The sequence below is a fragment of the Ceratina calcarata genome, unplaced genomic scaffold, assembly GCF_001652005.2.
Source record: "Ceratina calcarata isolate Rehan_Ccalc_2016 unplaced genomic scaffold, ASM165200v1 scaffold422.2, whole genome shotgun sequence".
Classification (NCBI taxonomy): domain Eukaryota; kingdom Metazoa; phylum Arthropoda; class Insecta; order Hymenoptera; family Apidae; genus Ceratina; species Ceratina calcarata.
The window spans coordinates 1,087,551-1,110,284 of NW_017165837.1; the positions used below are offsets into that span (position 1 = coordinate 1,087,551).

The window sequence follows — 22,734 nt, forward strand, 5'->3', positions numbered from 1 at the left end:
TTACACAAATACGTTTCCTCGTTGGATTGATTCCATAATTAAGAGTAAGTATCGAACATTGTTGTTTCGTATGTTTCTGTCTCTGTTGTGACTAATTACAGTCCTGATCCTTGTCTTTCTTTCTTCATCTATTACTTTAGTACTTTTAACATATTCTGCTTTATCTAATCTAACTAATCGTGCTGGGAAAAAACATCGGCACCGGCATCTCTCCTCGGTGGTAAGACTACTGTGCCATTCATGTTACTCGTGTATGGTAAAAGCACGGAGGAGAAATCTCCGCGGTCGTAAAAGTAGGGGCGAACGGAATTACTCTCAGTCGGTATATGCTGATTCAAAATGGAGACGCGTGATCACGATCTACCCGTGATCTATGATCTCGCTGGCCTGCGTGCGGGAAGCACGAAGATGGAATCAGTAGAGTCGTGCGTCGAGCCAGAGCAGGAGCAGGGGTATCTACTGCGCGCATGTTTATTCCGAGTATACTGACGTGTATGTACATAGAATTGCGCGCGCAATGAATCAGGCACCAGTGTCGTGTATCCCAGCCGGGAAGATGTCAAAGGCGAAGAAGGTGATCGACGAAGCCCGCGAAATCCAGAACCCGGAGCTGGATCTCGCGGACAAGGGGATCTCAACGTTCGAGGAGATGCCCGGATTACGTGAGTCCTACGTACGCCTCGTGGGCCCCGTTCCATTCGCCAAATTAGGCAACTTGTCTTGACTGGTTCTTCGGAGCGAGCGGAAATCCAAGGTGGCCATTTGTCGGTCACCCACGTCGTAGGCGTGGCTGCGCGTGCGTGCGAAACTGTTCAAACGATCCGCGGAAATATCTTAAAATATCGCTCATCTTCTGCTGGCTGTAAAGTTAATAAATCCCGAATGACGAGATTAAGTCTCTTGAATCAATGCAGTCTTACATAAAAATCTTAAATCCAGCATAAGAAAATAATAATATAAAACTATCGCTGAATGAATTCTATAAGAATCAACTCATATTCAAAATGTACGAGAATTACAGAAAACAAGCAATAATGTAAAGAAAAGTATTAATATAATTTGAAAAATTAGTTTACTCTCTATAATTAGTGCTTAAGTATTCACAATTATTTGTTACCTCTCCATATTTTATTTATAACTCGATGATATTTTGGAACTGGATCTTCAGAATGCAAACTGTTCAAGCAACGATCTAATTTCGTTTTCTTTTCAGTGAACATGATCAACATCACCCGATTAACTTTGAGTCATAACAAGCTCCAAGGTACTCGTAAAAAGATCTTTACACGAATCGCTAATGAAATTTACTTACTTACTTAAATTATATTTCTGTAGCCGTGCCACCGGGACTTGCAAACTTAGTTAATCTGGAGATATTGAATCTCTTTAATAACCACATTACCGAACTTCCAATCTCGTTATCGCAAATGCCGAAGTTACGAATCCTTAACGTAGGGTGAGTTTCTTAGCAAGGCATTACTCGTTAGTATTAATTCGTTTAAACTCATTTGAACGAGTTTACAGAATGAACAGACTGGACGTACTTCCGCGTGGATTCGGTGCATTTCCGGTATTAGAAGTTCTCGACTTAACGTACAATAACTTAAGCGAGAAGAATCTACCAGGAAACTTTTTTATGATGGGTCAGTTGATAAATCANCGAGACAAGAGCGCTCTTGTAGAAGCATACAAGTTGATTTTATATTATAATTAATTTATTACTTTTTATAGTCTCGATTTGCATGCAACCTATTTTGCTACTACCTTATTCTGAAAATAAAAACTAATCCCACTATCTAACAGTCTCCATTTACTCATTTCTATTTTAAGAACTCACGTAATATTTACTATCCTCGACGTCATTTTGTTTAACATCCGCAACTTGAGTTAACTATCGTTAGAAAGGAACCAAACGGAACTACTTTTTAAATCGTACTTTTATTTCTTCTTCAAAAATCGGAATTCTTATAACGAAAACTCTACAAAATGCTAGTCCTTTCGGTTTTTAAGTGATTCGTATAACAATTAGGAGTCAATTAAATGAAAAAACAAAAATTGTACGACGAGGATGGGATTCGAACCCACGCGTGCAGAGCACATTGGATTAGCAGTCCAACGCCTTAACCTCTCGGCCACCTCGTCCGCATGTTACCCTTCAAAAAATGTCACCTGAACAGGGGTGATTGCACCCTCCCCATTAAATTTATATTTTACTTAAGAATAGCAGCTAATATAGTATGAAATCTTACAATAGTACTAATGTACGATGATTGCAAACGATTTAACAAATTTTGTATACAAATTAATTCGCTTAAAACAGATATTCATTTTTGTAAAAACCACTTCGAAGGTGAAGCATTTAATTATACCCACTGTTATGTTTCTTCAAACATATTACAATGTATCTGACTATAAGTTAGGGCTGCGATACAGAAGACAGGAATGAAATACTAAAAAATGCAGTAATTGCAATAAATTTGAAGAACTTAAAATATTTTAGACACGTGTATGTAAATTATTTATGTTATATTCGATGTATGACTGCAAAGTTGAAAGCAAATAATATGTGTACAATTTTAAAAAGAAATGTGTTTTATTATTATCGTACCCTGGACCTTCGATCATTTTCAATTGGGACACTGAGTATTTTATTATAAGAAATATTGTTCCTTAGCAACGAAAACAAAATTTTGTAACAGAACGCAACGTTTATTCAGTTGAATCTGGACGTTCATCCTAGAAGCATTCATCTCACCTTCCTTCCCTACCGAAATATCAGAAATTCGCCAAAATGGTAATTATTCCTTGAATATTCCTTTAATTCCTAATCCCTGCAGTCAATTGCAAGCTTCGTTGCAAGCGTCAATTATAAATTGTAACGGAAGAATCTAAAATTATGCAAGAAGATCGATCAGTGTCGATCAAGAGATGAAATAAGGCTTTATTAAATTTTCAAGCGTGAAGTACTGTCTGTCCATATCGGCCAAGGCGGCGTACAAATGGGCAATGCCTGTTGGGAATTGTATTGCCTAGAACATGGGATACAACCCGATGGCATGCTTCCGCCTTCCTGTTGTACGAACGACGATGGCTTTCAAACTTTCTTCAGTGAAACAGGCGGCGGAAAATACGTTCCGCGTGCGGTACTCCTGGATCTCGAGCCCACAGTCATAGGTAAATTGAAATTATGAAGTTCTATAAACCTCTAACTCATTCATTCCTTAACGAGATTAAAGGAGAAGAATTATGAAGACGAAATGACTATCGATATAAAAAATTTCCATAAACCCCACGAATGTTTTTTAATTTCAGACGAAGTTCGAACAGGAACTTACCACCAACTGTTTCACCCCGAGCAATTAATTTCCGGCAAAGAAGATGCGGCGAACAACTACGCGCGAGGTCATTACACGCTGGGAAAAGAAATAATCGAATTGGTGCTCGACAGAATTCGAAAAATCGCAGATCAGTGCTGCGGCCTCCAAGGCTTCCTGATCTTCCACGCGTTCGGTGGTGGCACCGGTTCAGGGTTCACCAGTCTACTGATGGAACGACTGTCCATGGACTACGGCAAGAAGGCTAAGCTGGAATTCGCGATTTATCCTTCACCACAAATTTCCACCGCGGTGGTGGAACCCTATAATGCGATTTTGACTACGCATACGACACTGGAACATTCAGATTGTGCGTTCCTCGTTGACAACGAGGCGATTTACGATATCTGCAGGAGAAACTTGGACATCGAAAGGCCGACGTACACCAATTTAAACAGATTAATCGGTCAAATAGTGTCTTCTATAACAGCCTCGTTGAGGTTCGACGGAGCGTTGAACGTCGACCTGACGGAGTTCCAGACGAATCTAGTTCCCTATCCAAGGATTCACTTCCCTCTGGTCACATATGCACCCATCGTTTCCATCGAGAAAGCCTATCACGAACAACTGACCGTGATGGAATTAACGTCATCCTGCTTCGAACCGGCGATGCAAATGGTCAAATGCAATCCTCAGAGGGGCAAGTACATGGCTTGCTGCATGTTATACAGAGGCGACGTAGTACCCAAAGATGTGAACGCGTCGATTGCTAGCATCAAGACGAAGAGGGCTATACAGTTCGTCGATTGGTGCCCCACCGGATTTAAAGTAATTTTCATATCGATGATGTAATATTTTAAACTTAATCGATATCTTAATTACTGTTAACAGGTGGGTATCAATTACCAACCACCGACAGTGGTACCCGGCGGTGACCTTGCCAAAGTGCAACGCGCCATGGCTATGCTGGCGAACACAACTGCTATCGCCGAAGCGTGGACGAGACTGAACAGAAAATTCGATCTGATGTATGGAAAGAGGGCATTTGTTCACTGGTTAGTCGTCGGCAATGAAAAATATGAACAGCTTTTAGAAATTGTTAGAATTAGAAGAAACCGTGTCTCTAAAAATATAGGTACGTGGCGGAGAGTATGGACGAGAGTGAATTTAACGAAGCCAGAGAGGATCTCGCAGCGTTGGAGAAAGATTACGAAGAAGTTGGTATGGACTCGACGGACGCAGGCGAGGGTGAAGATGAAAATTAACCGAACACCAATTTCCTGTGACGGTACTCGGCCCCGTCACGGGAACTTTTTAGGGGAACGGACAAATTCATCTATTTTGTACAAAGTATACATTGTTTTTGTGAATTTTGTTTGTACCTGATCTGTACATTGTTTTAATAGGTAGTTTTAATTTTGTAATGATGTATATTTGTATATCCATATTTGTAAACTTTTATATTGTAAATAAAAGTTTACTGTTTTTAATTCCTGTCTTCCCGGATTTGATCGAGGGTTTCAGCGGGGGAACTTTTATAACGATTCGACGATCGAAGGGGGAATGAGGATGAAAAGATGACTGTTCATAGATATTACAGGCTTTTTATTGTGTAGGGTCAGCACGCGGCTACACGAATTATATTACATATGTATAAATTCGTAATCGGCAGCTTTACAGTTACAAAGAGAACTCTTATCGCACATAGAATCGTCTTTCAATTCTCGAGGGGAGGGACAGGGTGACACCTTTTCAATTTCTTTTCTGCTTTTTAATCAATAGTACTATTTCTCAAACCGCGACGAAACTGAAAACACACTCGGTCCCGTGACATATGAAGACTCCGACATCTCTAATCGTAGAAAATACGCAACAAATTGAATTCTTCCCTTTTTTTATCCACGTTCCGCCGAGTGTTACAAAACAAACTCACGATGATAATAATAACTATAATTACAATAATATTAATATCAGTGATAATATAAAAAGAATGATAAAAATATAGAAGACCTGGAACGATATTCTCGCGTGACAATCGAAAAAGGAAATCTTAATTCACTGATCGAGTTTGTCATATAAAAATGAAAACGAAATGTGCGTTCACGTAGTTAAAAAAAAAACGGCCATTATTCTCGCGTCCCTGTTTTATTGAGCTTGTCATATAAAAGAATTAAAAAAAAAAACGTATGTCCATGTGATTAACGAGTTACGACGATCATGACACATGTAAAAGACTCGACCGATCCGATCGGCAAGTCGATATACAATTCTCCGGTAATAAACGTTCACACGACGACAATGACCCAGTGACATCAACGAGAGCGGCTTTGCATTCGATCCTTTAGGATAATAATCAAATATATTACGTATATGCATATATTAATATTTCGTCTATTATATTCGTTCTTGAAAAATGGAGTTTCACGTTCACGCTCGCGGAACTATTCTCCTAAATTTATCCCTTTTCACCTTCTTCAGTTTAGTCTCCCCTTTCATAAATTTCTGGCAGTAACGCGAAACAGGAAGAGCGGATTGAACGCGGAGTCAACGACGATTACCGCCGTTCACGCCTCTCGTCGAAATCGAGAAGACGCGATTAAATGTCTATTATAAATTCTATGTATATTGTAAATAGAGAATATCCTAATAAAAAGATTCTCGATTGCGCGCGTCGCATGACTTCTTCCGAACAATATACCTGCGTATGTATGCGTTTGGGACACGCGCGATAATTAGCAATTTCTTTCATTTTTAAAACATTATATTTTTATAAAATTTCTGTTCACTCACATACACAAATACAAGCGCGCTACGAAACCTTCCATACACTCTTTCCTTGCTCCTCTCTCTTCATACCTCTCATACTCGACCGTTTTTCTTTCTTTTTTTAAAGACCGTTTTCCGATCTTTCAATATTCATCACTGTCCACTCATCATTATTACCACCATCATCATCATCATCATCATCATCATCTCATGATTTCTTTTTTGGATTGGCAGGCGAGTTTAAAGCTGCCGCTCGCTGGACTAGAGATTTCACTACTGCTTTATTGCGCATCCGTTGTTCGATGACAATTTTCCTCTTTCACTCTATTTGTCTCTCTCTTTTCCCTCCTTTCTCTGTTTCTCCTTTTGCTCTCGCATCTCCGGGAACGGCTAGGAACCGCAAACCCGATCATTTTTTATTTTCCTCTCTCTCTCTCTCTCTCTTTGCCTTCTCGCATCATCTCTGCTTTGTATCTCCAACGAATGTCTCCCCTCAATTTGTTTTATTTTTAACGTAACGCGAGCAAACCTTCCCCGGACGAATAATTTCTGCCCACGGATTAAATTGTTTGTCGGGGAAGACGTGCTCGGCTTTTATTTTTCTTAATACCACGTTGTGAAAGATAATGAACGAGCTATCACGATATGTTTTTTAATTAGAAAATTCGATAGACGATCGTGTCGATCGTGCCTAACAACGCATCTATCGTATATGCGAAACATTTTAAAGAGAATTTGGAAACTGGCTTAGCGATACAAGCAATGTATTTAAAAGAAAAGTCGATTCATTTACGATTTAAAGATAATTAATCGCGTTTCTTTTCATATGTTTAAGTCTAACGATTCTTGAAAACGCAGCGCAAGGAGATAATTCGACTTCTCTGACAAGTAAACACATCATTCTACTCGTTCCCTTGATCTCACAAACAACTCTAAAACAATGAGCAGGACTCGAAGGCGTGGATCGTCGATCACCGAAAGACGAACGATCGGGAGACGAACTTTCCGTCAGGACGATCTCTGTCGATCGATAATAGGAGTAAGCTCAATAGGCGAGCGATAGACGATGCGAGATGTTCGGTAAAATGTCTATAAGGCACGGCCTCGAGGAAGCTCGTCTCTCGTCGTCGCCAGGATTCCGTGATTCGTTTCTTCATTTTTTCAATTCGCGTCCGAGGACCGAGATGGAGAAGCGAAACATCGGCGCGACTCGCTGCTGTACGAAAATAAGGCGATCACATGCGGGGAGGATCGGTGACCCTCGCGCAACCGATCGACCTTGCAACGAGATCGTCTCTCAGATGTCGTTCCACGATCGACCGGCTCGATTCTCTCGTTCGCGTAACAAAAGAAACGCGAACCTGGTGGAGGCAGTGTCATAACTCGTCCCCGGACAGACTCGCAGCGGCAGAACAATTTTCAATGTTAGATCGTCGGTGGAGCGGTCGGGCGAGACGCTACGAGATTCTATAAATCGCTTTTAGTTCATAACAAAATGAGAAACCCGAGAGGCGGCCGGAGAATTTCTGCCTGGCGCTGTCGGGCTTCTCAAATAATTCCATTTTAGTCATCAACACTGAATAAAAGCCTCTAAACATCGTCCCTTAAAAACGCTACGCAATCTAGTTGTAGTATAGTAACTTCGCTTGTACTTTTGTCGCTCGACCAAGTTAGGAATACAACGCGGAGGTCTGTTGTGGTTAAAAATATGTTTAGCGTCTCGCTGGACCGATCCTACGCGATAAATTACAATCTCTGAGCTTTTATCGCCTTCGTTTCAAACGCACGAAGCTTCAGGACGTGAATTTCATTCTTTTGGAATTTAGCGAAAATTATTTGATCAGAAATGAATCAGTTGCTCTTGCATAATTGTGGTCTACGTACTGCAACTGCCAGGGACGAGCCTAACATTTTCTGTTCGTGTAGCATTTTGTGGGTCGCGTAAATCTCGGTAGAAAACGGTAACGTTAAGTTCTAAAACGTATAAAAAATCGTTTTGTAAGGCTGGCTGTACGGAGGAGTGTGTGCGAGCACGTTTCGGTAACGTACACGGAGCGGGGGAGGAATCGGTATGTACGGCGTTATCTCTTTGGTAATATGTACGGCGTCACGTGTACTACATAGAAAAATCGGTTTACACACGCGCCACAGTTATGGTCGCTCGAACCGTTTCACTTCTTCCTTTTGTCTAACGACGTCCTTAAGTTGTGCACACGTATCCAAGCGTTTATTGTCAAAAGTAACAAACGAGGAAGCTCGAAGACGCGGTTGTTCCTACTCTGCGAGAGCAAATTAGAATGCGAAGGAGTAAAAAAAAAAAAAAAATAAGAATAGAAACCCGGGAGAGGGTGTATAAGCGATGTGAACTTAAACCTACGTAGGTGTACGCTGCTTAACAAAGATTCGCTTTTCTACGTAATCACACGAGCGTATTTCTTTTAGTCATTAAATAAAAAAAAAAAAAACAAAAATCACGCGCTCTCGATCGCATCGCGATCGAGACGACGATCTGGCCTGTCCTTAAAGATAAAAAATAATGTGTACTCATTCTCATTCGCTCCCTTTCTCGCTATGTCTCTCTTTCACTCTCTCACTTTTGCTTCGTACAAGAATAACTGTTACCGTGTAAAATCATGAACTGTATTACTAAATCGTACAAATAATGATAACAAACTAAAGGCTGAGAATAGTAGCTGCAGTATGATAATAACGGTAGCGATAATATATTTATATATAAAGTCGGTTGTGAAAATATCTAAGATCAATATTACTCTCTTTCTTTCTTTGTGTTTTTTTTTCCTCCACTTGTCCCATTCTTTTCTTCTTGTTTACCTTGCATTCGATATCACTCACTCGTTTCCCGCGCCGATCTCGAAGACGTATAACACAGAATCTTTACGTCACTCGTCCGAAATCGACGTACAGTCCAGCGACACAGAATCTCACTTGACGAGGACAGAGAACCTGCCGATGAACCGGGACCCTCCTCTCTCCGACACGTAAACATAATTCCTTGTATTCCCGCCTCGTAGTTAAATCGGTTCGATCCTCTTCACATCTTGAACGCTGCGCATCTTTGGACTCTCTCATCTTCTTCGTCAGATTTCGAAGTACCGAGCACTCCGAAACGACCCGCGATATTTAAACCGAAGCAGAGGAAAGTCGAGCCCTTGTCGAAGATCTAATTTTATCCTGAGCATAGTTTCATTGAGAACGAGAACACCAAGAGGATCCATCAGTCAACGGAGAGGGCGTGATTACGCCTGTTCCGAGGAGACGAACCCGATGCGAATCGACATCAGATCCTGGAACCGTTTCTTCTGCGGTGTGGTTGCGCCATTGTTCAGGATCTGTAGATACGAATCACGTCCCTGATGGTCGCCCGACAAAGCGGACAGTGGCCGCCACCTTTCCCGCGCCACTGTTGAATAGCGCACGAGTAGCACATACACATGTGACCGCACATGTACAACACGCTGTCGATGCTTCTCTCGTAGCAGACCGAGCACTCGTTCGGCTGTCCGGGCGTCGGTTGAAGGCCCTCGCTCCATTGTTGGAGATGAGAGGACGCTTGCGAGGTGAGAGTGCCGTCGAGACTCTGGTAATTCACCGGTTCCACGTACGTAGACGATCCCGTACTGGCCATGGTGCCCGTCAAAGGCGGCGAGGATTGTCTCGAGGACCCCGGATTTGACGTGGATGCCGTGGACGCCGCGGCGACCGCTGGTAAATGCGTATGTTGACTTCTGTGCCCGGCGGAAGCGTAAGTGGGTTGAGGCGTGGATGAGGACGGTGTGACGAAGCTTGTCTGAGGCGGGAGATTCACTACCAGCACGGTGCCTCCGCCGATGGCCGGTTTGAATTGTACCATTTCCGAAAATCTGGACAGTTCAGTGGCAGCGTTACTGTGATTGCAGTGCTGCTGCTGTTGCTGCTGTTGTTGCTGTTGCAACATGTTCGCTGGAGAGGGATTGCTCTGACGGGTTCGCGGGGGTGACGTCGGTTTCTCGGTGAGTATCCTGATCCGTTGCGTGCTACCGTAAACGTCGAAGAACGCCCACAATTGGAGGCTCTGGTCCACGTGCATCACAACGTTCGGTGGTCCACCGTTCTCGCTCATTTGAACTTCCCCGAAGTGAGTCACCGTGAAGGCTATCTCGTCACCGGGTTGAGGATTGGACGCCACGTCTTTGAAGACTACCCAATATTCCGGGCGATCTAATAGGAGGTCACTGTCGTTCGGCAGATCGTCGGCAGTGATTCGGTCTGGCTCGCAAGAGGTCAAACCTAACGCCAGGGCGCCGACGTATATCGGCTCCGTAGCTAGAATTTGTACAACCAGCCGTTCGCCCAGTACCAGCGGTCTACTTGTAAACGAGTATCCGTGACAGAATTCCGTGTCGATCCGCGTCGCCACGCATTGCTGGTTGCTGAAACGTATGTTCCTACCGCGGGTTCTGTAAAATTGCAAAACGGAAAAGCGAATTAAAATATCGTCAAATGCAATGTGTATTTATAAGTTTAATTGGTACGTCTGAATCTCGCTTTCGATCAAAGTGTATCTCGTCGATTGTGAAACAAAGGTAGGATACTCACGAGTGGAAGGGTAATGGTGTGAAGATGACACCGGGGGGCTGAAACCTGAGCCCGGGCAGCTCGACGTCGGGCTCGTGATGGATCGCCATGTTCTGCATGGTCGGCACGATGATCCTCTCGACGTCTCTGCTCGCGTTGCTCGCGTCGTCCATCGCCGAGTGCCTGCTGTGCTGCGCATTGTCCTCGTTGCTGTGTTCGGCGCCTCTCCTGATGTTATTGAAGTGTTGCCTATTTGGATCGACGAACTCGATCGCGGTGCTGTTCCCGTAAACGTCGATCAGCGCCCACAACGGGCCTCGCGTTTCGACGCCGTTGAAGAAGACGCCCTTCTCCTCCCCGTTCACGCCGAAGTGCACGTCGCCGGCGGACGTGACGTAATAGAAGAGCACCGAGTCCCTCGCGGCGAACCTTTCGGCCATGGCCTTCGCCCAGTAACCGGGTTTGTTCGTCAGGTCTGGACACGCGTACCTCGGCAGGCCATTTCGTAGATTGATCGGATCGTTGCTGGTGAAACCGAAACGGATCACGCCGCTCCAGTTGTCCGAGATCTCGAGGAATTTTACACATACCTGGGAAGAGAAACAAATGATTTGTTAGTCTGAGTCGTTGCTGGGTTTATATCATTCTAAATCAGAATTAAATTCTGATAATTCTTTAGTTTCGTGAATGTGGAATTCAGCTAAACAATTTTTGGGTGAGTTAAAGAATGTCTAGTTTAAACGGTTGATCAATTATAAGAATTCTATATTAAAACTAAAACTATCGACCATTGGAAGACGATTGGAATTTAAGTTCGGAAGTATTCGATGTCCCAAGATTTCTTTGAAAATTACTAGCATTCTATTGGAAGTCTATATATCACAGCAGAACGTTCTAAATCAAAGGGAATCTTTTTAATAGGCCACAGGTAGATACCTGGAATTGACCTCGTACTCCCAGAATTTTCGTTAGATAAAGCTTGCAGTATATTCAGTTTTTTTATTACGTCCGTTTTACTCAAAGAGTTTCTTTGCTTCTCAAATTACTTTCGTATTCTTGGACATTTCGTTTTACAGTTCACAGATTTTGATCGCACGATTTCGTCGACAACGGAGCCTTTTTCGCTACCAAGTTCGGCCACGTTACGTCACGAGGCTGAACGTGACGAAAATCTCAAGAGCGATAGTTAACGGAGGGAATGGTTACGAAATACTTAATTCGCATTATTTTCTTCTATGGATTCTACTATTTACTAAATGTTCTTGCCACGATTTGAAACTTTACGTCATGTTTGGTACAATCAGAGAATTAAAAGAATAAACAGGATTAAAAGGAATTTGAGGAAAAAGTTCCATGTATAATGAAGTGGAATTCCAAAAGTATAGATACATAAGTTAATGTAATGTAAATATAGACAAGTGAATGTTCGCCAATTCTTAGTCAGACAGGAAAGAGGAAATATTAAAAATTCTTAGCACGAGGTATGACGCAATAATAGCTCGGGGAAGCGATTGTTGTAACTAAAATTACTAATGAATAATTGTTTAATTTACATTAGAGACGATATTTTGATTTCTCTTCCAGTAATTATGATACAATCTCTGAGACCAGTGTACCCACGCAAATACCTCGGAGTAATTCGTAGTCTATCACGTCCTTCAACTTTCCAATTCGAAACAAAGCTCGGTAATAAATGTACGTGTGAAATAAAAATTCCTGCATAAATCATAGATTACAATGAGAAAATGAGACCTAATTATTTCTCGGAGTAAAAACTTATATTTTATACGAACGATGCAAGAAAGAGAGTCTCTAAAGTTTCGAGCAATCGGCTGTTGAGATCTACGAAAATTCCAAGGCGTTTATAGTGAAATGAGTGACTCGCCCACGCTGTTTGCCAATCTTTCTCGCGGTGGAGACGAGCGAAGAATGAAAGGAGAACCGTAAGTAACGCACGCTCGTTGCCACGCGCTTCCATTCCACGGACGCGGATCAGCTGAGGAGAACCGTAAGTGTGGACGGGACTTTTTCGTTCGGCAGCCCACGTAAAGTACGCTCGGTCTTCAGGGTCGCGTCGATTCGTCAGACGGGGCGCGTATAAAATGCAAACGACGGGAGCCGTCGAGCGGAACGAGTCACCCGATTCTCACAATTAACCGGAGGCCTGCCGTATACGATTTACCGATAGGGAACGAGGAAACGCGCGGGAAAAACGGGTGTTCTCCACCGTGGGGAAACACGACTCTCCGGCTCGAATCAATTAACTCCATCAGCTTCGACAGGTTATTATTGCGCGTTTCTACTATCGATTCTGCGACCGTGAATTCTACGAATTTAAGAATTAGGAACTTCCTCAGGAAAATGTTTATCTTTATGATTACGAACGATTCTCGAAATTCATTGAACAAATGAATATTTTTAGGATTCATGAATTTTATGAAATCTTACCTTTTCTCCGACTCGGACAGGTCGAGCGCTGAAGGTAATACCCCTGCAGAAGCTTTCGTATCTTCTGGCAATGGTCCCGCCATTGAGGAGTCTGATGTTCTCACCATGAACTTGGTGGAACGTCAACGGGGGCAGATTGTTGGTGCCTGCACTTGATGATCTCGGTGCTGTAACAATAATACGAAATACCACACGTTAATCGATTGTCTCATTCGATCAGATTTCGAATTTCATAATGGAGAACAATGTACTAACAATACAATAAAGAATAGAAGAGATCATAGGTCAATGAATATTCAAAGAATCTAAATCGAATTACACGATTTCCCAATGAAAATTCCTTTCAGTCACTTGACCTACTACTCTCTTCGACTTTTACCTATACATATTTATATAGAACTATCCGTGGAAACTTGTCGGAGGAAAGCGATATGGCGACCGGAAAATTCCTCGGTCGGTGGTAGCCGCTTCGTACGAGACAAAAGCGAGCCGAGGGAACGAGAAGCGTGGAAGGAGGTGGCAAGGGGGGGGGGGGATAGATGGAATTCGATCGAGAAACTGAAATGCAAAACCACCTCTCGTGGCAACTCGAGCGTTTCCACTTCGGTATTTCATAACTCGGACTCTCCGGTCCGTAATGCGGGAGTTCTGCCAGGATATTCCCAGGCCGCGCTCAGGATATTCCCACCCGGTGACCGGAAACGCAGCCATTCCCGATGATCCATACGAAGCTGTAGCTCGATCGGTTCTCTCCAGATTCCGCGTGAATTTTAGACTTTCACTAATGACTCTTAGCAATTATAGCTTATATATTCTTATCTTTATTTTAATTTTATTTATACTGCGTAAATTGTTAAGCAAAATTCTTTTCTATTTTATTAATGTTGTGTCGTCAGGAATTTTTCAATTGATTATTTAATCTATAATTCATTGTCCGCATACAATTATAGAAAGAAGAGATAAAACCGTCTAGAACCGATTAGCAACAATGTATCGCGAACAGTTCAAGAGTACTGAAAATTCTAAGAAATCCGAGATACCGTTTTATCTATTTCGTTCATAGTGCAACTAATCAGCAACAAAAATTTATGACGATACGAGTTAATTGCGCGATAACACAATTACATTTTAATTAATGTCACATCACTATGATATCATGTGACTTCCAACACATGTCGCACATTCGTGAACTATTAAACGATTTTTTAAATCCAATTAATCGTGAACTAATTCCTCGCTCGTATTTAACTGTCACTTGCAATCATGTAGAAAAAGAAAATGTATCCAACTGAGATAAATACGTAGGTCACTAATATTTATAAACGGAAAGTGTCACAAGATAAATTGTTGCAAAAAAAAAAACCATTCTTTGCCAATAAAAGCAGAAGTTCTCAATAAGGAATGGTCACACAATTTGACTAATAATTACAACCAATTGAAAAAAAAATTGAAATGGAAATCGAAAAGCCACGAAACAGTCTTGGATCACGACCGTCACGAGCGACAGCTCAGTTCTGACTGAGTATCGATATGCGCACCGAGCCCGAGCAGCCGGTGTGTATCGCGTTCGATATATCATACGTGCGCCACGCACCGGAAACCGCACGCTTCTGCAACGGAAGCGGACCCGGGACGCAAGGAGTATCGGACGATACGCTTTCTCCGCAGGCGGATGCGCGCCGAAAAGCGCCGTTAACAATCACCGACAACAGGAAGCGTCCACCACTCCTTGACTTTTGCGGGCTTCCGTTGTTTCCGTCATACACGAGAGAGCAAATTTTCCCACACAAAAACGAACGTTGCCTACTTTCTGGTTCGTCCATACATTCCAAAATTGTTATCATTCGTTTTGTCACTGAATGTCTCTGAAACGTGTCGTGATTTTCGAGCCAGAACGTCATTTAAAAACAAATTTATTATAATTTCTCTAGCCTCGTAGAAATGCTGTTTGAAACCAGTTTTCCAAAACAGTCCTGAGACACCTTCTAAACCTCGCCATTTTAAGAGCTGATTTCCTGTACCGACATAACTCATAGATGGGACTTAATCAGTCCCCGGTGACGGTAGAAAAATCCCACGGAACAGCAAGAAGTCGCGCCGGTATTAATTCAAGCCGCGATTGAAATCCGCTAACGAACCGAAACCGCGTCTCTCGATCAGCCAAGGCGATCACGATCCATGGATCACCAGCAAAAATAACGTACCGAACGAACGCCGGTTTTCTCACGGTCCAGCTACGGTGGCCGTGCTTATTATTAGAACCAGTCCGTTGCGATTGTAATTTCTAATCCATTCGTCACCCTTGCGTTCTTTTTCTTCGATGTATACCGTTACCTCATAGCGCGACGTTTCCACGAATCAAAGAGAATCGCGCGAGTAATCGTCGCCGATCGATCGCGTGCAACCCTTTCAATGATCTCCTCATTTCTTCGCCTTTTCGCGTTTTTGTTCTGCGGTTAAGAAATTACTCTTACGTGTAACTTAAACGAGTCGGTTTTTCGGTAAAAAAAAAGAAAAGAGAACTGGGAAACATTTTTCTCGAAAGAGAACCATTGAAAAGGTTCGCGTTTCGTTTTTAATAGTTTTTGTGAATGAAGTACGCCGGTTTGTTGAACCGCTTTAGCGAAATTCCGAGAGCGAGATTGAGAGCAATTGAGAGTTTCGAGGATGAAGCTTCCGCGGGTAATTGGTCGTAATTGGAAGTCTCGAGAGAGACGTCGAAGCTCTAGTTTCGTAATAAGTTACAGCAGATACCCGCGAACGAGATTTGATCTAATTATTTGTCTATCTACATCGAATTAATAATTTCATCGCCAGCTAATTGTTCATAATCAAGAGCTGCGTCGTGTTGAACGAGGGAACAATTTGTCAGAGAAGTTTCAACCGAACGAGACGGTGCTCCGGTGTCATCATCATCATCGTCGTCGTCGGCGACCACCGCGGGTGTCCCGCTGTGCGACGATTCAATTCCAGCGGATGGCGCACGACGACCCTGACAGTTGGTGCGCTCAACGATCGGTCGATTTCACGCTGGAACCGCACTAGGATTCGAACCGTACGGGATTACGTGGACGATTATCCACGCCGAGGCGTGTTTCCTCGACGCGGTTTCCTAGGCGCAGTTTCGCTTCGCGTCGCGATTCACCGTGGGAATACGGCAACGTGTACCGTTGCATCTCGCCGACGTTCTCGTTCGTCCGCTCGCTCGTTGTCCCGCGAAACGAACCGTAATTCCATTTAGCCCCTCGCGTAATCGTCGCCTTCTTTCCTCGTGGGCGCGGGTGGTTACCGCGAATGGAACCGCTTCACGATTTGCCTGCTTGTCCACTTGAGCAATTCAATGGAGCAAAGAACGAACGCGTGATTCAAAGTCGAGAATTAATTATTTAATAGTCAGGATTTTTTCAATTTGTTTATCTCAACATTTATCCCTTGGCAAAATCTGTGAGTTAAGTTCTAATCGAATAAAACTGCGATTGCCTTCGATCAAAATCAGTAGCGTCCTGAATCGATCGCGAAACGGATCGTCGATCAATTGCAAGGGGCCAGACGATTTGAAGATCGCGGCGGGGTCGTCGTCGATCATCGCGAATCTGCCCTCTTCACCTCGATCCTATCGATCCTGATGATCGACGCGGGAACGTGAACACTGTTAATAAGCATCGCACACGCCTCCTAAGCGCCTTAATGTATCTATGTTGCTACGTGATCGTACAAGAGTAACGCATATCGAACCCACGGAAGATCGATTTGCGTTACCCTTGTAGGATCACGTACCAACCGACGTCCGACAAAGGCTATTTTTTAATTGGCTAACGAGATCTTTGCGTCCGATAATTAGTGGTAACTTGTTGGATCGTTCCGTTACACAATAGGGGAGTAATTACTCTGTTATTGTATTAAAGATGCTTTTTTCTGTATCCACTGATCTGATCATTTTTATTGTTATTACTTCCTAACTGCTTGATTGAACGGAATAATGTACGTTTCCTTGAAGAATAACCATGTTCTTTATTAAAGTACTGATAGAAGAAAACCGCTATGTTGCGGTATGAAACCATAACTTGTTCTAAACCGCAATCCCGGACAATTAACACGCATACCGCTGTACGAACTTTTCTTAATCAGCCTATGAGATTAATCGTTCTCATCAATTATTTTGAATGCGCCCTGACATAACGTAACAAAAGAATATTTATTACTCAATGTTAGTAATAAATAAATTATTCATAAGATCTGTTCAATCGTTCCTTCGATTTTTAATCGCAATTCGATTGAATCGTCGAATGACACAGATTCCAACGAAGCATGAAAATAAACCCACGGCTATTCGACGATAAACCGTGCAAAGGAGCCACCGTGAACACTATGGATCATAGTAAGTACGTGTAATCATGCTCGTTTCTTCCGCAACGAGGCCAGCCTCCCGCGCCCGATTTTCTTGGCCTCGAAACCTGCAGCTTCTTTCGTGACCCTGACAAATTACGATTCCCGTGGACGGGTTGCAATAAAAGCATCCACCATTTTTCCCCGTTCTTAACCCCGACGTGTTCACTGTTGGATGAAATTGAGCTACGTTCCGGAACCGGTTGGCGCGAGTTGAACCGAACGAATATCGACGATGCCTGGCTTCTCGACACGCGCGGGTTTATTCGAGATATCAGAACAGGCAAGTGCCAGGGAAACTTGATTAATGAATAACTAGAATTTTTAGAAGATATATCTAGATATTAAGATAGATCTAGATATTAAGAAATGGAAGGTTTCAAACTTGTTTCTGTGAACTAATACTAATTCCAGAGAACAGTCGATAGACAATTTCCAATAAAGAATGATTAAGTAGTATTGGAGATGAGTTTAAGATATGAGAGATAAGCGATCGGAGGAGTCACCTGCTTTTGAATTAACCCAGCGTTCGCAAAAACGTCTGTCAGGTGAAAGTAAACGAGTGAGCATAACAAAGCCATGCTTTGCCATCTGTCGATTTAAGAGACTGTAATTAGTCTTCAACGATGAAAGGATGACATACTTTAATCCGATTGCTATGGGAATGTACCTCTGGTCTATAAATACCGATAGCGTTCTCAGAATCGTGCATTAACACATCTCGATATCGATATTTCCATTTGTCTACTTGACAACACTTTTCATTCACTTCGTTACTCCACAAATAATTATCTCTCAGCACAATTACGATCACGTTTAACACAACTCTTTTCATACGCGAAGGAGTGTTAATTACATTACATCCACGGCAACTAATTTTTTTTAATCCATTGTATAAGGAGAACAACGCACCTGTCGGCGTCGCGGTTTCAATAGTGAACGCGTTTTCGCCGGGATCTATCGATCGCGCGCGTAAATCGCCAAGTCAATGAGAGTGCACGTTGGTAATTGGTCTATGCCCGCGCCTATGTTGCCATTCGCCGGTTCATCTCGTGGGAAACTCGTGACACACATTTGCACGGAAGTGTACCTCTCGTGGATACTTGCATCTGACGCGTACACCGCGTCTCAAAGGATTTTGCGATCCTGCCGAAGGATCACTGCGCTACCGTATGACTGCGCCTCGAGTCATTTATAAAATGTGATTTCTAATTATCGATCGAAAGATGTTCTATTTATATTATTGTACTTTTTTAATAAATCAGATGACAGAAATACATTTTTTGTGAGATTCCCAAATCATTGAGAATTCTAACTTTCTGACGATCCGAAACATTTCATTTGTACTACGCGGACACTGGCAGAACGATTTCGAGCCAGAATACTACGTTACACGCTGGCAGACGTACCATTATTACCGATGCCAAAGTGAAAGTAATTTGTTGCCGAGGGAGTTGGGCACCAACGTAGGCAGCACAATACCTAGCCGCCTCCACGATGTGAACGCGATGTCCTTTGCACGATGTAAATAAACGGAGCCTTGACCGAGCTAGCACCCTCGCGCCTCCGTCTACCCTAATACGATTCTATTTTCGGAGTTAACGCGTGAAAAGAAAATCGCCGACGAGAAATTACGACCAATTGACGAACGGTCCGACGAACCCTTTTTATCGCAATGGAAAATTGACGTGATAAGAAAAGTACTCTTTAAACGGTGTTCTTATGCGACAGGGATAGATTGTTGAATAAGGACTGAACAAGACTGATTCCTAATGCCACTCGATGAAAATCTTTCGATTCCTATTACGTCCCCATAAGAGTGTCCTAATTAGAGGCCAAACAGATTTCTATTGAAGTGTCACAGAAACTCTTGAAAGAGATCTGTTTTCTGACTCGAGTGTCTCGCTCGTCACTCAAGATTCTTAAGAGGATGTTTTTATAAACCATTGCTGCAATGCTCGTCCCGTGGGTTCGCTTGGAACATCGAGGAACGAGCAACCGGATTACGCGGTGGAGGACGACGCTACCCGCTGGAATCGGCCACTCCAGGTACTGTTAAGCCACGCCGAGGAAGTTCCAGTAATGTTCGCTGTACGTCGAGAGGATCGTACACAGAGAGCCAGGAGGGGCCTTGTTCCCACGCCCGACGCCGTGATCTTTGCCGAGCTACTTAGTCCTCGGCTAGAGAAACGAGCTGCTTGCCTTCCGTCTCTCTCCATCTGCCGCGCACCCGCGAGATCTATGGCCGTTCCGCTGCCTGACTCACCGAAAGGTGAACGTTCCTCTCTGTTCTGCCTTGCAACAGACCTCTCTCGCTCCGTGCTCCCTTCTCGCCGTCCCGAGGATACCTCTTTCCGTGCCCCGTGCGACGACTATGTGGGTTATGTAAGGTGGCAATGCGCGAGCCTCGCGGCACGTTCCAGTAATAATAACGCGTACGAGGCGCGGTGGACGGGAACGGGGACAGAGGAGGTTGACGCGGAGCAGGAAGCGATTTCATCCCTTCAGGGAGTTTGCAACGTTGATTCGGGGGTGGTCACGATCCGTCCGCATAAATTACTATTAACGACCGTCCGCACGACTCGCCCGCGTCCAGCTTAGAACGTATTACAAAAGCAAACACGTTCTAAAGCGCAACGGGCAATTTGTACAAAGAAGTTTTCTGAATTAGAAAGTAGACTGTAGTTACACGTTTATAAGAAAACCTTGGAAGGAACCCGTCAGTGGTGCCTGAAGGTACACATGGTCCGAGTGATCACAGAAGAAAGGAAGAAGTAGCATCGCGTGCACGTGATGCATGTGATCATAAACAATCGGCATATTAAGCCCAGCATCCGCGCACGCGAATGTAAATACGTCGGGATGATTAGAAGCGTGCGGGGTCTTCGACCCGATGGAATCGCAGGAATGCCGGGAAAATCGGTGTACACCTACGATCAATGTAATCTCGAATCGCGAACGATAAACCCTCATCTCGATTGCCGACTGGTCTGCGCGCACGAGGAGGATTCTGATCGCCCGAGCAGCGGAAGTAGAAAACTGGATATACGGGAATCACATTTTGATGTATTAAAAACGTATATTACTTTATTTAGCACAAGTAATTCCCGTAGTTTGCCGTTACGCAGAAACGTTGAGACTAATTTTATTAGCGCTTTTCTGAGAAACGAAGCAAACGACCTGTGAATCTATCTAGTTTCAAGAAAAGTAGATGAGAATAAGTTTTTAATAAAGCCAGTACTGTTACACGTACGAAGGAATGTTACCTGGAATGTGCGCTGAAAATTACCGGTGGAACAACCAAATTAGCATCGTTACTTTTGCTCATAACGAGTCAAATTCCCGTTGGTTTTATGACAAAGAGATTATTCGGGCTTCTAAAACGTGCGTAAAACAGCCCGCATCCGTTTCTTATAGTATCCACCCCTGTATTCGTGACCAAATGTTGCGGAGGCGTTCGGGGAGCTGCGCCCCCGAGACCCTAAGCTCCGACCCTTAGGAATCCGCACGAGAAATGCCCCGGCACGACAAGTGCGTATTCCCATCGCGGCGCTTTTAACGCGGCCACCACCACTGCCCGAGGAACAATCGGATTAACGAAGTTAAACGATGAGGTGGGCCACCCTACCGCGTCTCGCATCTGTCGTGCTTCGCACGTGGAGGATCGCCGAGACGTTGCGGGGGTGTCGGTTCATCGAAAGGAAAATAACAACCGGATTTTCGTTCGGACAGAAAGATTAACTGGGCACAGACGGTATAGAGACTCCAAAGGGGTTGCGAACAGCTTTTGCCAAGGGGTGGCTACTGATCGGTAAACTATGTTTCGGTTTTAGATATCGGATCAGTTTATTGAAGCATTGGTTCAAAGGATTTACGTTACTGGATATTTCTATAGAAATTTTGAAGCTGTTTATATCCGTTATAAATTCATTTGATTAGGTATCATCATTTACGTAACGTATTATTAATTCTAGAATTGGGATTACGATTTCTATCAACAGGTATCTAACAACTATCAGTCTGGCGCAATAATACATTATCTTTGATTATCTTCTATTATCGTTTATTCCTTATCAGAAAAAACATGAGAAGACTTGAGGTCATTGATGAATCAGATTCATTATCTCGTTAACTAAATTAAATGTTACGGTGCGCAATTTTTTTGCGAGAAACGCTTTCCTTGGGCGTAATAAACCATCTCATCTAATGAGATCTTTTGATGCGTATGCTGTGCTCACGTATCGTGAAAAATGTGCTCTTCACGCACGAGTATCATAGAAAATGAATATTTCAATCGTACGAGCGTTCAACGAACTAATTAAGTTGCAAACTATCTAATTAGCTCCCATTCGCCTCTGATTAATTGATACATACATATGTACATATTATTCGCATTTTACGCTAATTCGTGGAGTTTCATATTTCCAACGAATTTCTATTATTAATCAGTCAGTATGATTTGCAATATGTTTTAAAATGGATCGATGAGAAGTTATAAAACAATTCTAAGAAAGAGTTGATAGACGTAATCGTCACCTAAGCTCGTGGTCAAACAATGAATAACATGTCGCGGACGATGACTCACGCAATAATGAAATTCCACTTCCTCGCGCGACGAAAAGGAACGCGTGTCTCGCCTGTTGCTGTAAACGGTCGTGCCTTGTGCGCTAATTTCACCGACACCAACGGATACATCGGCTTGAAAATCGTTTAATGAAAACCGTGCTGTCGATCGTATAAAAATTTCTCATGGGAGAACGGCGATGCAAGTGATTCACCGTACAATGGCTTTAGTCGACTTACAAACCGGCTAAGAAAAGACTGACTCCGTTCTCTATTCTAGTCAATGAAAGAATGGTAAATTGAATTGAACGCGGACGTAGCAGCTGTGCAAGTGATCGTAAATGTTATTGTAATAAAAGTAGCTCCACGTGCTTTTGTAATGCAAATTCCAGATTTGTTATATTAAATATTTAATCCTATCAAATGTATCTAAATTCTATGTAGAAAATCTATGTGAATCATATTTAAATAAAATTGTACATAGTTAAATAACGATAATAGTCAATAAAAATTAAATTCACATCGTGTAATGATTTCCATATGACACGATGCATATTTATAAACGTGCTGTTCACATGGTGAGCGACACATGGGGTAATACACAGATAAACCATAAAGCTATGTATGTGTTTTAAGCCTCAGCAGGAGAGCTGCTCCAAAAAGCATACAAATCTAATTGCCA

At 43.0% G+C, this 22,734-nt stretch overlaps 3 protein-coding genes and 1 non-coding gene across 9 annotated transcripts in view; 2 read left to right on the top strand and 2 right to left on the bottom strand.

Moving 5' to 3' along the window:
- The first annotated feature begins 360 nt into the window (after positions 1-360).
- On the top strand, positions 361-1,714 carry ics (ras suppressor protein 1). The gene is made up of 4 exons (XM_018027335.2): positions 361-662; positions 1,214-1,264; positions 1,336-1,456; positions 1,525-1,714. Exons 1-4 carry the CDS (start codon positions 518-520, stop codon positions 1,712-1,714), a joined length of 507 nt encoding a protein of 168 aa, XP_017882824.1. The 5' UTR covers positions 361-517.
- Positions 1,658-4,890, top strand: LOC108626623 (tubulin alpha chain). 2 transcript variants are annotated; one of them, XM_018027397.2, is made up of 4 exons: positions 1,658-3,174; positions 3,313-4,142; positions 4,206-4,369; positions 4,450-4,671. In XM_018027397.2, the coding sequence occupies exons 1-4, from the start codon at positions 3,000-3,002 to the stop codon at positions 4,577-4,579; spliced, it is 1,299 nt and encodes a 432-aa protein (XP_017882886.1). In that variant the 5' UTR covers positions 1,658-2,999; the 3' UTR covers positions 4,580-4,671. The 2 variants fall into 2 exon arrangements, with proteins under 2 accessions (XP_017882886.1, XP_026670794.1); XM_026814993.1 differs by having other exon boundaries at positions 4,206-4,890.
- Positions 2,061-2,142, bottom strand: TRNAS-GCU (transfer RNA serine (anticodon GCU)). Its single transcript has one exon. It is a non-coding gene; the product is annotated as a tRNA-Ser (tRNA).
- An 8-nt stretch (positions 4,891-4,898) lies between the features above and the next one.
- The window catches only part of neur (E3 ubiquitin-protein ligase neur), a 71,324-nt gene continuing 53,488 nt past the window's right edge, over positions 4,899-22,734 (bottom strand). For 4 of the 5 annotated variants that reach the window (XM_026814989.1, XM_018027396.2, XM_018027394.2 and 1 more), the window contains exons 2-4: positions 13,104-13,270; positions 10,677-11,245; positions 4,899-10,537 (exon numbers count right to left, since the gene is read on the bottom strand). In XM_026814989.1, coding sequence (XP_026670790.1) covers positions 9,424-10,537; positions 10,677-11,245; positions 13,104-13,270 — 1,850 coding nt within the window. In that variant the 3' untranslated portion in view covers positions 4,899-9,423. Of the gene's footprint in view, positions 10,538-10,676; positions 11,246-13,103; positions 13,271-13,678; positions 14,610-22,734 lie in introns of those variants that run through there. The other variant, XM_018027395.2, reaches the window with a different exon arrangement.

Coding starts and splice junctions, on each gene's coding strand:
- LOC108626623 (XM_026814993.1), top strand. CDS start 3,000: ATGGGCAATGCCTGTTGGGAATTGTATTGCCTAGAACATGGGATACAA. Junction 3,175..3,312: donor TCTCGAGCCCACAGTCATAG/GTAAATTGAAAT, acceptor TTTTAATTTCAG/ACGAAGTTCGAACAGGAACT. Junction 4,143..4,205: donor GGTGCCCCACCGGATTTAAA/GTAATTTTCATA, acceptor TACTGTTAACAG/GTGGGTATCAATTACCAACC.